The sequence below is a fragment of the Ochotona curzoniae genome, unplaced genomic scaffold, assembly GCF_017591425.1.
Source record: "Ochotona curzoniae isolate NIBS_2020 unplaced genomic scaffold, NIBS_Ocur_1.0 contig_883, whole genome shotgun sequence".
NCBI lineage: Eukaryota > Metazoa > Chordata > Mammalia > Lagomorpha > Ochotonidae > Ochotona > Ochotona curzoniae.
The window spans coordinates 58,964,701-58,979,876 of NW_024466599.1; the positions used below are offsets into that span (position 1 = coordinate 58,964,701).

Below are 15,176 nucleotides of genomic sequence, written 5' to 3' on the forward strand. Positions count from 1 at the left end.
TGTACTACAGCTGTTTCCTTGAGGTTGATGCTTCAAAGAAACAGGCATGTGCAGAGTTAAACTTTACACAGGTGACAGGTAGACGTTATCTCTGATGAACACAGAGGAAGCCTAAAATAACAGAATGATTCAACTGGAGAACATTATGCTTAGTGAATTAAGCCAGTTTCAAAAGGACAAAGATATATTCTCTCTGATATAAACACTTCAAGAAAAGTACAAAATAAACATATATAGGTGGTCAAGTATATATATATATATACCTTCTCACACATGAACTGTATAATGGAGACTAGCATACTGGGAAGTAAATATACATTGAAATACGTGTCTCCTAAATAAAAGTAGGGCTGCAAATGAAACATTTCAATCTACCTTTATACTATCAATCTGGATTTTCTACCTCCGTCTCTACGTATCAGGCCATGACACAGTTAAATACCAGAAAGTCAAACTTGTAACTGCTGCTAGTGAGAGACTACACTACCATGATAATACAGGAGGGAAAGGCAGAGAGGGAAAATCGAGAGGAGAAAGTGAGGATGAAGAAGGAACGCTCATACCTATAGAACTTCACTATGGAAAACCAATCAATAAATAAAAAGTGAAATAATACTCTAGAAAAATAATCAGTTTAAGCTATCTGAAATAAGTATCTTTGCATTTTCTGCTTTAATACTCCTAAAACATCTCATCCAAGAAAAATTTCTATTACAATATCACATAAAACACTGCTTCAAATAAACTTCAAGAAAAAGAAATCATTAGTTTCTGCAAATTGTGTAAAAATCAACTTGTATTAACAAAAATTGGGAAACTTAGAGGATTGCTGAGCAAAATAAATGAGAACATTTACTACGACAAAAGACAAATGTTTTCACAAAGAGGCCCAGGGACCAGGCTATCAAAACATACTCCACTCCAAATATTTTCACTATCTTGATTACAGTGATGGTATCAGGATGTATGCATTGGCCAAAAAGTAGCAAACTGATATTTTAAACGTGCACAGTTCATTATTTGTCAGTCTATCTAAAATAACACCAATAGCAGAAAATATTAGTAAAATAAGACACCTATGCAGGATAAAGATGATCAAAACCAAATGTATTCATCTCTGGACAATTGAAAAGGAATATCTGTTTTAAAATGTGTTTGGGAACTTGGCAGGTTCATATTGTCAAAACAAATATAAAACATAATCAATAGATGCTAGTTAAAATACAAAATACATAACAGTTCAAATTAGGGTCACTATTTAAATTAGTATAATACAAATGAAACTGCTTCTAGGGGAGCTCAAAGGATGAGAAGAAAGATGGCATCATGAAGAATGGGGACATTAATGGAGAAAAATGGTTAGTGTTTCCATTTATGAAATATCCAGCTGTGAATTGAAAAATGGAAGATTTGTAAAAGAGAATGAGTATAGATCCATTAATAAATTTATTCATTCAACAAATACTTGATGAAATCTCATGACTGCAATGCTATGTACTGCAAATCAATCTCATTACAAAAGAAAGTCACTTCATGATTATTTAATTATTTTGGCGAAAAGTGACAAGGAAAATACACATAAAAATCAGTTAATTGGGGTGTCAAAAAGAGTTCATCAGGGAAATTGTCCTCTGAGTTGGGATATACAAAGTGAGTCACCCTGAACTATGCCAAAGAAGATAGCAAATAATCAACAGCAAGTCATCTATTTAACAGATAATTAAGAGTGGAAAACCTTAGGGCTCCATGTCTGCGTCTATGTGGGAGGAAATGGAAGCATTAACAGTAACATTAAGATATTTGAAATATACAACTGGTGATATTCACCAAGATGGGAATTATTTATTTTACTATTAATTTGAAAGGATGCAAGACTAAGAAAGATAGAGATCTTCCATTAGCTGGTTCATTCCCCAAATGCCTGTGATTCCCAGGGATGGGCCACATCAATCAAGGAGCCATGCACTCCATTCAAATCTCCCACATTAGTGGGAGAAATCCAATAATTTGTACCATTACCTGTTGCCTCCCAGAGCATTAGTAGAAAGCTGGATCAGAGTGGAGGTAGAACCTGATCCCTGGGATACTTACTCAAGATGTGCATTTTCCATTTAGTGACTTAACCATCTGGCAACAATCCCTGCTTCAAAATGCCCTTGTTATGATCTCATGATATTAGAATATTAACAAAATGTGATTTTGTTCTACATAAGAATTTTAGAATTTTGCATATTAAAGGACATAGTGAATAGATCACCTACAAAATGGAAGGAAACATTTTCTGGACAATATGTGATAGTCCATTCATATCTAAGATTTATATAGAAGCACAACATCTCAAAACCATAAGAACTCAAATTACCTGATCAAGAAATAAAACTGACTTGAACATTTACACAAAGAAGATATATCAAGATTAACAAGCATATTAATAGATTCCCTCAAGGAGGGATCAAGAAGGCTGAGTAGGGAAAATCTTCAGATACAGAAAATAATATCACAACAACAAAGAAAGGAACTCATTTCTGGAGATCTGACTGAAAGAAAATTTCAGCATACAAGTTAAAGAAATGGCAAACAGCACAGAGACCTCAAAAGTCAGCAGACAGACACAAACCACACAGCAGCTCTCATAGCATCTATGCTGGCACACAGGTTGGGGAGAGAGCACCTTGCTAGGAAAAGATCTGGAACTATCATTGTTGGTGCTTAAACCCATGGACTCAGTCACATTTACCTGAGTATCTAAGGAGCTCTATCTTCATTTCTCTGTTTCAAGGTGATGCCTGCCAATATATATTCCCCAACATCACTTGCTCTCACCTCATGAGACCAGGATAATGACTCCACAGCAACCTGCAACTCCAGAACTGGGTTTATTATTACCACATTTCTCAGAGTCACTGCAATCTACACTGTAGGATCTCATGGAGAACTGATGTGCATTTCCATGCTCCAGATCCACTGAAGATACATACCATAGGAAGACAAAATCCACATCAAAGTGATACTTCAAACTCCATAATCTGTTGCTGACTAAAAACCTGTGGCCCTGAAGGACATCAGTGATCTTAATTAAAGTAAAAAATCACTCATCTAGAACCAGAGGGAGAGAAATAACTGTGTGATATTCCATTCACATAAACGAAAAACTCCTTGCAAACTCTGTCATTTACATTAAGGGACTGGCATTATGGTGTAAGTGATTTAAGCCACCACCTGCAATACCAGAATCATGTGAGTGCTGATTCAAGCCCCAGATGCTGCACTTGCAATTCAGCTCGCTGCAAATGCACCTGGGACAGCAGTGGATGATGGCCCAAGTGTTTGGGTCCCTTTCAGCTATAAATAAAGAATATTTTCTTGTCATTTGGGGCAAAATACATGAAACTACAGATCATCATGTTAAAAAATTAATCCAGACATATAAAAACAAATACTACATGTATTCCTCAGATGTGAGAAACATAAAAAAAAGTATGAATACAAAGTGTTGAATACTGGATATAAGTGGTAAGAGTGACATACGGACTTTGGGTTGAAAAAATTAGGGGAAGTTAGCAGATTGTGACAAAAACGTTAATGTAATAACTCAACAATAGGTGCCATATGGTATGGAGTATAAGGAACTCTTTCCAACACTACCCTTTTAATTTTGTAAAGTTAAAATTAGTCTGAAATTAAAAGATTATTAAAACACTTTCACCATAATTAAGCATTTCAAATCCACAATCAGATGTCTCCTTACATTCACTATGATGTCTAACATCAAAGGCACAAAAAGGAGAAAAACATGTGCTGGTAAGCATACAGGGAAAGCTGACTTCATGCACTATCATTGGGAGAGTCGGATCCCATGGTGCCTCTGGAAAACAGTATGTGGATTCCTCGAAAAAGTATATGTAAGTATTACATATTCATATGTAGTTAATATATGATCCAACAATATCACTTCCAGAAATATCCCCCAATTAACTAAAAACAGTATCAAGAAGGTATCTGTACACCAATATTCATACAGTAATTCACAAAAGTCCCCGAAGATAAGCAACCTAAATGTCTATGGATGAAGGAATGCACACAGTGTAGCTACACAGTGGTAGGACACTATTGAGTCCTGAAAAGAAACTCTGGCACAAGCTGCGATATGTGTAAACCTTCAGGAGTTATGCTAAGTAAACCATCACAAAAAGATGTTATGATTGCACTTACATGAGGTTTCCACAGCAGTCAAAGTCATGGGATCAAAAGCAGAATGATGGATGCCCGGGGATTCGCAGAGAGAGCTTTGGGTGTAAGTAGTTACCCAATTTCAAAAACAGAAATTTCTGGAGATTACTTTTTGAGCAACCCAAATACACTCACCATTACTTAGGTAGACTCTATAAAACTTTTAAGATAATAACTTTTTATGTCTCTTGTGCTACAAATAAAATTTTTCTAAGTGCTTCACACATATAATAATTGGTAACTAACTAAATCTGTGGGGAAAGTTGTGAATGGAAAATACAAATTTGGGGATCACATCAAGCAAAATAATTTTCTTGCCATGAAAATTCTATGTATTCAGACTTTGTAACCATGACATCTTCATATTCCAGTATCCCTAAGGCTTAAGTTACACATAAGAGTATATTCCAGTCTACTCATGGAAAACAACTTGAAGAACAGCTGACAAAGAGTCTATGTATCTACACTGTATCACCACAACAAAAAACCTCCACCTAAAGTCAAGAAACCTTAAAAATTACAAGTTTATAGCAAAGACTACCCTGTGATTAAACATTTTGAAAAGCCCACCATTGGCACATCAGCATGACCCTATTTTGACGGACACCATTCTGCCTACCTTGCTTGCGCACATCCTCCACAGCAGCCACCAACTCCTCTTTGAGATCTTGACTCTCCTTGGCGATCTGCTCACCCTTCTCCAGGAAATTCTGGGTGGCTTGCTCCACAGACGCAGCCAGGACATGGGCTTTCTTTGACCTCCCTTTCTTTTTACCAGATGGGCCTTTGTTGCTTGTGTTGACAAGCGTTGTCACCTTCAGTGCAAAAAAAAAAAAAAAATACACAAAATAGAAACCCCAAACTGTAAAATCAGTGCAAACTTAATGAGAGATATAATACTATCATCACACAATTCCTAAATATGGCATGTTTACTAAATCACATGATAAATCATAAATCTTTACCACACAACTTCACCACGGAAAGGGTGGAATACTATCAAGATCTGCCCCTTGTTTCATTTAGAAAGAAAAGCACACAGTAGACTTGCCACCTGTTCCAAGTTTCCAATTCACTGGAGGTTGTACTCTGACACACTGACAATAAAAGTGCTCACTGATATCAACAATCTCAAGGAGACAAGAAAACAGAAGAAAAAGGCAGAACTGTTATTCAGGCATCAAACTAAGAGAACCAATACTCAGTCCGGAGTCCTGAAAGTCAGAGAGTAACTTTTTGCTATTTCTGATTATATTTTTTTACAAAAAATATAAACTTGATGTGGGGAGATAAGATGATTTAGGTTCAACATTTAATTAACCAGCTGAAATTCCCAAATTCAAAATTGCATTTATTATCACTTCTTTTCTAAGTGCCATAATTTAGACATATGTGTCATTTACAGAACTTACTGTAGCATGGTATTTTTAATGCTTTAATTTGCTATCAAAGCTTTTAATATCTTTCAAGCAATTTCTTATTTTCTATAGGCTTCTGAAGCTCTACTTTCTACCAGTGCAGGCTTGGAAAGCAAATAACTGCACTGGCCCATATTCTGTTCAGCCAACGCTGACAGTCATGTTTACTGCCATATTTTTTTTTGTCAGCTTTGTAAAAACGTAAGTTTTGTGGTTTATTTCCACTGATATTTATCCTGGTTAGCAGACTGGAGACTTTCTTGGAGGTTATCGAGAAAGTCCACAGAAAATCTCAAATACTGTAGCCTCTGATGTTTATTCTAAATCTCAGAACAAGCAGAGGAATTAGACAAAGTCTCAATTAAAATCCATGCAGTTCATAGGGAAAAGACATTACACCGACAGAAAAAAAAAAGTGCTAAGTAAATGTGCACTCAGATGAGGGATACAGGTAAAACCAATATTGAAGCAGTGATTCATACAGTATTGACAGCTGTCACATCCAGCTCACTGACTGATGAAGAATCAGACACAGTGAATTAAAGACTCTATAAAAAAGAAGTACATATAATAGACAAAAAAGTAAAGTCACTAAAAAATGAGGATGTTAGACCCTAGTGGAGAGACTATCCAATGTGTAGACAGGACAAATGTACTGTTACCTTGTTACCAGATTGAGCAGAGACCACACTAAACACAAAGATGCTAAAGTTTAGAGGCTTTTATTTATCCGCTAGGACAGCAAGCACAAGTGAAACGTGGACAATCTGCTATACTAGTCCACTAAATTCAATGGTTTTTAAACCTTAAAGCCACAGCCTGTATGACTTAAGGCCACCTAGAGAGTGAAAGTGATTAGATACACGGTGACATAATGAACACTTTTATTGTTTATTCTAATAGTGCTGGACACTCGGGCTATAGGTGGTTCTTTTCCCTTATTCTCTGATTATCAATCAGCTTCAAAGGCTCCCCTGACAGACCCCGCCATAACACAGGTCTTTCATAGGTTTATCACCACCTTGACCAGGCAGTTGGCCAGTTCAAAGCTAGGCAGTTCCCATGCATCCAATAAGGCTCCAAGAATGATCCTGGAGAAAAGAGTGCAGAAACTTCAGAAGAAGCCTCACACCTGCTTCACTCTTGGCCTACTTCATTCTTAGGTCCCAGGAAGTTGAACTACAAAGAATTTCCCATAGTTCTCTCTTCATCACACTCTTTTCAATGCTATCCACAATATGGCAAGCATTATAAAACAGCAGTCACAGAGGTTGCTTTTCTGAGGTGTAAAATTTTTCTCCTTATGGAAGATTTACTCTTACACATTACCATCCTACTCTTGCAGAAACCACAGCTCTACAATATTCAAAACTTGGATAGAAACACTCAAGTCCTCTGGCACATGCAGGAACCGTTTGTAACATCTCATTTTAGGCTAAACTCTTAAATTGAAAGATATCTTATTTTGAATCTGGTTGATCTTCAATATATGCACCACTTTTAGGAATTTTGAATTTGATTTTTTGACTTCTCAAATTAGAAGGATTATTCAGGTTAGGTGTACTAAAAGTGTTAAGAAGCAAAGCTGACAGTGAAACTAACAAAATAGGTTAATATCTATAATATGGATTTCTTTTCTATTGAGGTAAACAAATTTCAAGTCTTTGTACATACTGTAATAAGCACAATTTACACCATGTTCATAAAATGGCTATAGTTACAGAGAAAATATAGAATGGTACCAAGAAGTTACTAAGAAAATATGATTACTTCCCAAAGAATCAAATGAGTTGAATCCTCTTTTAGTATAATTTCATATTTACTCATAGATGGAAGAAAATAAAGTAGGAAGAAAGTTATGGATTTCCATAAAGGTTCATTTCTTAATCATTTTAAAATAAAGAAATAGGTTTAGCTTCAGTTGCTACCCTGTGAGGGTGAAGCCAATAAGTTAGATAAAAAAGAAACCAAGTATTAAAAGGTAGACATAAAACAATGTCAGCATTAGTGGTGAATAAACATGATTCTCAAGAAAATGTAAATAAGACAATTAGAATTCTTTTAATGGCAAAAAGCATGCTGAAGAAATGGTAGATAAATAATGAGAAATCTGACAGTATAGTAGTAATACATGAGAAATACAGCTTTTAAATATTCCACTATTGGCAATTATAAGTTGATATTGTCAGAGATAACTAGAACATAAAATTTAGACCTATTTGGAGCATATAGCATTTTAGTAAAGAACATAATAGTGACATCAAGGAGATGTATTACATTCTTAAATGAGAAGACTGTAAAGATGAAATTTTTGCTCAGTTTATTCCAGGATTAGCATTGCAGATATTTGCATAGTAAATCAGGAAGAAATCAAGTGCATTTCTTTTTTTTTAAGATTGACTTATTTTTAATTTGAAAGGCAAAGTTCCAAAAAGAAAAGAAAAGACAGAAAGGAATTTTCCATCCCATGGTTCACTCCTCAAATAGCTACAATAGCCAAGAGTGGGCCAGGCTGAAGCCAGAAGCCAGGCGCTTCTTCCAAGTCCCCCATGTGGGTACGGAGGCCCATGCTTTTGGATCCTCTTCTGCTGTGTTCCCGGTGAATTAGCAGGGAGCAGGACTGGAAGTTGAGCAGCTAGTAGTGGAATAGGTACCCATAAGAGATGCCAATGCCACAGATGAAAATTTCATCTGCTAAGCCAAGGGAACTACCCCAAGAAAAATTTCTTTGACTCACTTCCACTTTTTTATTGTGTAAAATTAATATGCTTCCAATAAAGAAGAGATTTGTGATATGCATACACATGACTCTTGGTGATGAAATTTGGACCAGTTGAACAAATATCTCAATGGAAATATTGAAGTGATTTAGATCCAATGGTAGGTTGGAAACGCAGTTTATCTTTTGAGAGCTAAACTACTTTTGGGAATCCTCAGTTTGGTCCTTACCATGATAATTGATACAGTTCCATCACCACATCCCCCACTAGTTATGCACACTCTCTCATCCTCCTCTAAGAATCTGTGATATTCTATACTATTATAAGTTTTCCTATTCTTCCATTTTAAAGCTGTCATTTTCACTTTGATTTTAAGCAATTTCACTGTTCTTGAGCTGTGCCTATACTTATAGCTAAAATTGTAAAAGCTACAGCTCATCTACTTTATTTCTAACTTGCATTTTAAGGGTAAGGAAATGTGACTTAGAGATTCACCCTAGGTAAAAAAAAAAATTAACCTCCTCATGCTCAACTCTAGTTTACTTAGCATCAAGAAAATAAGGATTAAAGTATTCCTGTGCCCTATATTGTACAATCTCTACAACTTTAGAACTCAGTAGTCTTCCCTTGTTCTATTTTTTAACCGTAGGCTCTTTACATCTGTCTCAATGTGCTATTTGTATCCTACTGGTTTGTCATTTCACTCTGTATCATTATTTAGATATCTAATTACATGAATGCATTTACTGAAGCTAGTGTAAAGCCAAGCAATATTTTACTTTCCTTTCTTTCAGTACTCCATTGCACATAATCAAGCATATCAGGCTTAACAAATAGAAGAGCACTGTATGTCAGATCAGAGTAAAATAGGGAGAAATAAGATTTCAAAATTCTCTTAACTAACCAAGTGACAAATTTTAGGGCTCTTGTGTAACAGTGACATTCAATAAGTAAAAGATGAGAAAATTTGTTGCTCACCCATGAAAAGATCCTTAAGATTCAAAACTAAAGTTTTGTTTTTCTTTTGAAGATTTACTTATTTTTATGGGAAAGTCAGTTCTACAGAGAGAAGGAAGACGGAGAGAAAGATTTTCTGTCCTTTGGTTCACTCCCTAAGTGGTCACAACAGCCGGAGCTGAGTCATTTTGAAGCCAGGAGCTTCTTCTGGGTCTCCTGCATGGGTGCAGGGTCCCAAGGCTTTGGGCAGTCCTCTACTGCTTTCCTAGTCTATAAGCAGGGAGCTGTAAGAGAAGCAGAGTAGCTGTGACTAGAACTGGTGCCTATATGGGATCCTGGAGCGTGCAAGGCAAGGACTTTTAATCAATAGGTTAACACGTTGGTCCCAAAACTAAAGAGCTTTTAATGACAAAAACCACTACTCAGCCCTGTGGAAGAATTCACCACCTCTCAAGAAAATTGGAAAGTGTCAAAATGAACAATTCTCATAGAATGTAGAAGTTCATATAAGGATATACTTGGATCCACAACTGGGTCTTTTAGAATAAGGGGAGTACCAAGAACATGTTCTCATTAAAAAGTTGTCAGCTATTCTTTCAATACAACGGTAGGAACTGCAGGTATCTGAGATTATATCCAAAGCAACACCAGGCAAGTAGATAGTAATCACAAATTTAGGTGCCTACTGCAGCTGACTGGCAAGCTCTTAAAAGTGGCTTATTCTTTGCAAGTACCTGGTAGAATATTAAGCCTTCAACTACCCTAACCAGCTGTTCTTACCTCCAACTTCTACTCATGCCAAGAATCATTCAGGACTACATGCTTTCTTTGTCTCTCAATGAATCTGCAAGTATAATTTTTTGTTCAATAGAGAAAAAAATAGAAAATTCAAATACCAACAACAGAGACTAGGAATTAAAACATAAACATGTAGAAGTGAACCTGATGTTTTCCATGGCAGTAGGGAGATTGGTCTTATTTAAAAATAAGGACAATCTGTGAATGAGATAGGAAGTAGGTTTAAACAAATGTGGTGGAACAATCCTTGAAAGGCTCTTAAACCCTCACTAGTGAGTTCAGATTTTGCTAGTCCCTGCCAATTGTTTTTAAAGAGAAGCATATGTTTAAAGTGTTCGTTTCTCTCCATTCAGTTTTCAGCCCACTGAAATTTCACTTTCATCCAGATACCTCCTGCAGCAGAGTCATCCCAAGCTGATGCATCACGAAGGTAATTAATATGTTTTCAATGTCAAATTATTTTTATTTCATCATAACACTCTGCCACATTTAACACTATTGACTCAAATCCACTCCCCCCTGGAAATGCCTTCTGGTTAACGCTTTAAAAATAATCTTTTCATTCTTAAGACTCACGTGGCTTGAAAAGCAATATACATCATCCGCCAACAAGCTTATTTCTTTTTCTAACCATTATCTTAAAAATATTTATTTTAACATAATTTTATTTATTTGAAAGGGAGAGTTTTATACACACAGATAAAGGTAGGAAGGAAGAGAGTGGGACAGGATAAAGGAGAATGAGATTGAGAATGAGATAGAGAGTCTCCATGTGCTGTTTCACTCCATAGATAGCTATAACTGCTCATTATCTAATGTCCTAAGAGTAGACATACCATTCCTGTACAATGGCAATGATGCCATTCTTTTCTCTTTGTTGCAATGTGTTTTACCGTAAGGTAAGTCATATATTTTTATTTCATCAGGCCTCAGTTTCTAGGTATTTTTAAAATATGCGTTTGAGATGGAGAGGGAAGGAAGGAATAAGAAAAGTTCTGCAAATTAGGGAGCAGAAATTCAATTACTGTAACCATCACCACTGTCTCCCATGATCTACAACTTTTTAAAAGCAGATTATAATTCTTTGCAAGATAAACCTACAGAAACTAAAGAAAATATTAAATATGAATTTGAAGCAATAAGTAAATGCTTTTAGTATATGACATTAGCATTAAATATTTGTGTATATATATACACATATACATATATATAAAATAAATACCTGAACAAATTAATCTAATGGATTTTTTAAAAATATTCCTGTGGACTTTATGAACTTTCATGTGGTTTGCAGAAGAAACAGCTGTCATTTATGTTAGGAGGGATAACTTTAACCAAATACCTCAGTGTGTATGTGTGTGACATATATTTGATGAATATATAATATAAATTATAAATAGAAATACTATCTTAAACTATATAATTATAAATATATGCATTATATATATTATATATATTAAAATTTTCGTAGGGTCAATTGATAGAGGGAGGGGGAGACAGCAGAGAGGCATTTGGGTTCATTCCCCTCATGACTACAACAGCTAGGACTGGGCCAGGTCAAAGCTAGAAGCTTGGGGAAATCAAGATGGTGGAATAGGATAAGGGTACATTTAAGCAGATGTAGAATCATTAGCCAGGGTGAAGCAGAGAGGGCACATTCTAGGAAATAGGAGAGCACAGGCTGGGGGCAGAGTGGCAACTGAAGATTGAAGGATACCGGAAAGGAGCTGAGACAATGCTGTTGTGTTGCAGAGACCAGCTACTTAAGTCCCAGTCAATAAGCAGCAAACTGAGCTCCACTGGCAGCTGGAGAACCATCAGCAGTCACGTGGGAAGGGAGCTCAGCAGGTGAACCCAGGAAAAGAACTTCCAGCCCCGCTGATTTGTTTGATTCAACCAGGAGCAGAGACAGAGCAGTATACCCCAAGCAGCTGATGCAAGAACAGGGTAGATTTCATAGCCAGAACCCCACTAGAGCTGCATTAGGCACCATTTTGTACAGGGAGGCAAAGGCTGTGAAATGGGACTGGGCATGCCCTCAGCTTGGAGTTGAACTCATTTCTAGCTCAGTGCACTGCACCAAGGTGACATCCTACACGTTCTACCCTAAATAGGTCCAGGTAGCTCCCAGATCTCACGGTCAGCAGATCAAGAACTCCACCAATGGCATATCAGGTGCCATTCTGTACAGTGTGGCAAAGGCTTTAAAACTGCAGGGATAACAGGGAGGTGCACAAGCACTGAGCTGGGAGCAAGCTCAGTGAGCTCAGTGTATTGCACTGGTCTCACAGGGAAAATAATACCGACTTTTGCATCATAAGGGCCAAAATAAGTCCATGTGGCCCTCAGACCTAATGGCCAGCAAGTTCCAGCAAAACCAGCACCACCGACAACCTAGTTATTTAGGACACCTGGTGTCTCCCTAGTCCAGGAAACTGCTCAAACCAGAGGTGGAAGAAACGTTACACAAACAACAGTGCAGCCACAGCACAGAATCACAGGAATTGGACCATGGTAAGCCAGGAGTTGGGGCTACAGAGATCATTGAGGAAGGCTAACACAAGAGTTCATGTCTAAAACTTGCTGCAGGGAGTGGCACAAGTGAATGCAAACAAACTACTGGGTACCAAACACAATCAAGAAAATTGAACTAGGACCTATGAGTGACACAGCTTGGAAACCTGCTCTAAGGAGAAAAGTCTGCTAACCAGAAGTACAATGAACAAGAGCAAAAGAAGAGACAAAGGCACAATTAATATTACTGAAAACTCCCCTGCAGAGGCGCAAATCCCTATGCCAATCTCAGAGTTAATTGAAGAATACACTGAGAAAATGGGGGACACAGAATTCAGAAAACTCATTATAGAGCTTCTGATCATCAATGAGAAGCACATACAAGAGTTCAAAGAATTTAAGGAATATTTTACACAAGCAATATCAGCACTAAAGCAAATCAACGTTGATCTATCAGAAATTAAGAACACAGTAGAGCAAATTAAACATACAGTGGAGAGTCTCCAAAATAGAATGAAGCAAGCAGAAGAAAGAATCTCAAAATTGGAAGATATTTCCTGTCATCAGGGGGAAGCAAACAAAAAGCTGGAAGCAGAGCTGGATCAGGCCAAAAAAAGTATTCAAGAATTGAAAGACACTATTAAGAGGCCTTAATATAAACGTTAGGGGAGTCCCAGAAGGTGCAGAAAGAGAAACTGGTTTTACAAATATATTTAATGAAATACTAAAGGAAAAAATCCCTAATCTAGAGAAAGAATTGGGAAACAACATCCAGGAGGGGCACAGAACTCCCAATAGGCTTGATCAAAAGCGATCTTCACCAAGACACATGATAATCAAGCTCATCCTACTGGTCTTAAGTCACCAATAAAACAGAGGATAGTGGAACATTCAGGCTTCCCAAAAGCTATGCTACTTCGAATTAGTAATCTGTTTTTTCTCACTTAATGTCCTAAATGTGCTGACAGAAACTTCCCAGCATGGAGTATAGTATGTACACTTCATATTAACAATTAAAAATTGTGAATCATTTTCTCTCATTGTATAGTGTATTGAATTTCTTTGCTTCTCTCCCTTGTGCTCTCGTTCCCTTACTTGTACTCTCTCCTCCCTTCCCCACTTTCTCTTTCTCCCTCTCTGGAGCACAGGAGCAATGCTAGCCTACATATTTTTTCTGTATATTTATGTGTACTACACTGATTCCACTATTTCGTTAAATGACATATATCAAAAATACACTTGTCAAATTTTGGTCACAATGAAATATTTAAAATATAAATTTAAACCCAAATTGGAGATGCTGATAGGAAATTTTATATTATTAACAAATAGATATTAAAAAATATGGTTGGACCTTGTACCGAAATGAAAAGCACCCAAACCATTAGCATTTATTAATATTTGCAAGTTGTGACTCTTGTCTTGTATCAAAGGAACAATCCTGAGAAGATTTAGTTGGGTATATTCGACAGAACACGTACTAAGATATGTGAAAAGAATCACTTCCTTACTAGCACACAGAATACATTTCTTTCAGAAACAAAAAATTTAAAAAAATGCCCACAAATTCTCATCCTTTTTCTTACTGATTACTTTCTCCTCTAGAATAAAAAGTCATAATTGATAATGCAATCTTTATTGTCTTAATAGAATCCTAAGTGCTCTCCAAATATGCCCAACATGTTTAACTTGCTTAAGCACATGTATTAAGAACAAAGAAATAAAAAGCATTTTCACTCTCACTTGGACAAGAAATTTGTCTACAACAACTCCTGGATCTGGGAAGAAAAATAATGCAGATTTTAATTTTCCTGATTTTACCAGTGTAGTCCCCTAAGATAATGGTCAACACATTTGCCTAATTCTATATGCAGTACAAATTTCTAATGCCACATTCAACTGCTTTTATGGTAAGAAAACTGATGTGGCTGCATAATTTAATTATAGGATGTATGACATATCCCTTTTTAGAAGGCCCCCTTGCTTTCCAAAGAAATAATTGCATCATCTTCCAGCATTTTTCTAATTTTAAATGTAAGAGTACATCATTATTCTCCCATTAAGTCATAAACTGCTGATAAAATGCCAATGACTTCAGAAAAGTCCACACTGACATTTTACTGTAGGGCCAGATTCCTTATACATAGAATCCAGCCTTCCACTTGAATGCACTGCCACATTGTCAAGCTGAATTCCCTAAGAACAGCTTCACAGGCATCGGCACTTTGAGAACTGTTGATGAAATAAAGGAGAAAATGAGCAGGCTGTAATTACACTTGTCAAGAATCTGCTTGTGAAACTTTATTTGGACAATTCATAAAAAATTAAGGAACACATTTTTCTAAATCAGGATAGCATTTCTCCTTAAAACCAGGACTAGCATTTTCATGTTGCAGAATGGGTCCTACATGATCAACTGCTGAAACTTCCAATATTATTATAAAGTGAAATGTCAGTTAAAGGAACTGGAATGGGGCAATGAAAAAAATAGGCCTAGAAGGCTGCTATTTCATATCTGGGTAAGAAAGGACAGAATCTG

The 15,176-nt window shown here is 36.5% G+C and overlaps 1 protein-coding gene across 7 annotated transcripts in view; it reads right to left on the minus strand.

Moving 5' to 3' along the window:
* CTNNA2 (catenin alpha 2) overlaps positions 1 to 15,176 on the minus strand; it is a 1,062,093-nt gene that overhangs the window by 852,363 nt on the left and 194,554 nt on the right. For all 7 annotated transcript variants that reach the window (XM_040993624.1, XM_040993620.1, XM_040993627.1 and 4 more), the window contains one exon: positions 4,850 to 5,045. In XM_040993624.1, coding sequence (XP_040849558.1) covers positions 4,850 to 5,045 — 196 coding nt within the window. The remainder of the gene's footprint in view (positions 1 to 4,849; positions 5,046 to 15,176) is intronic.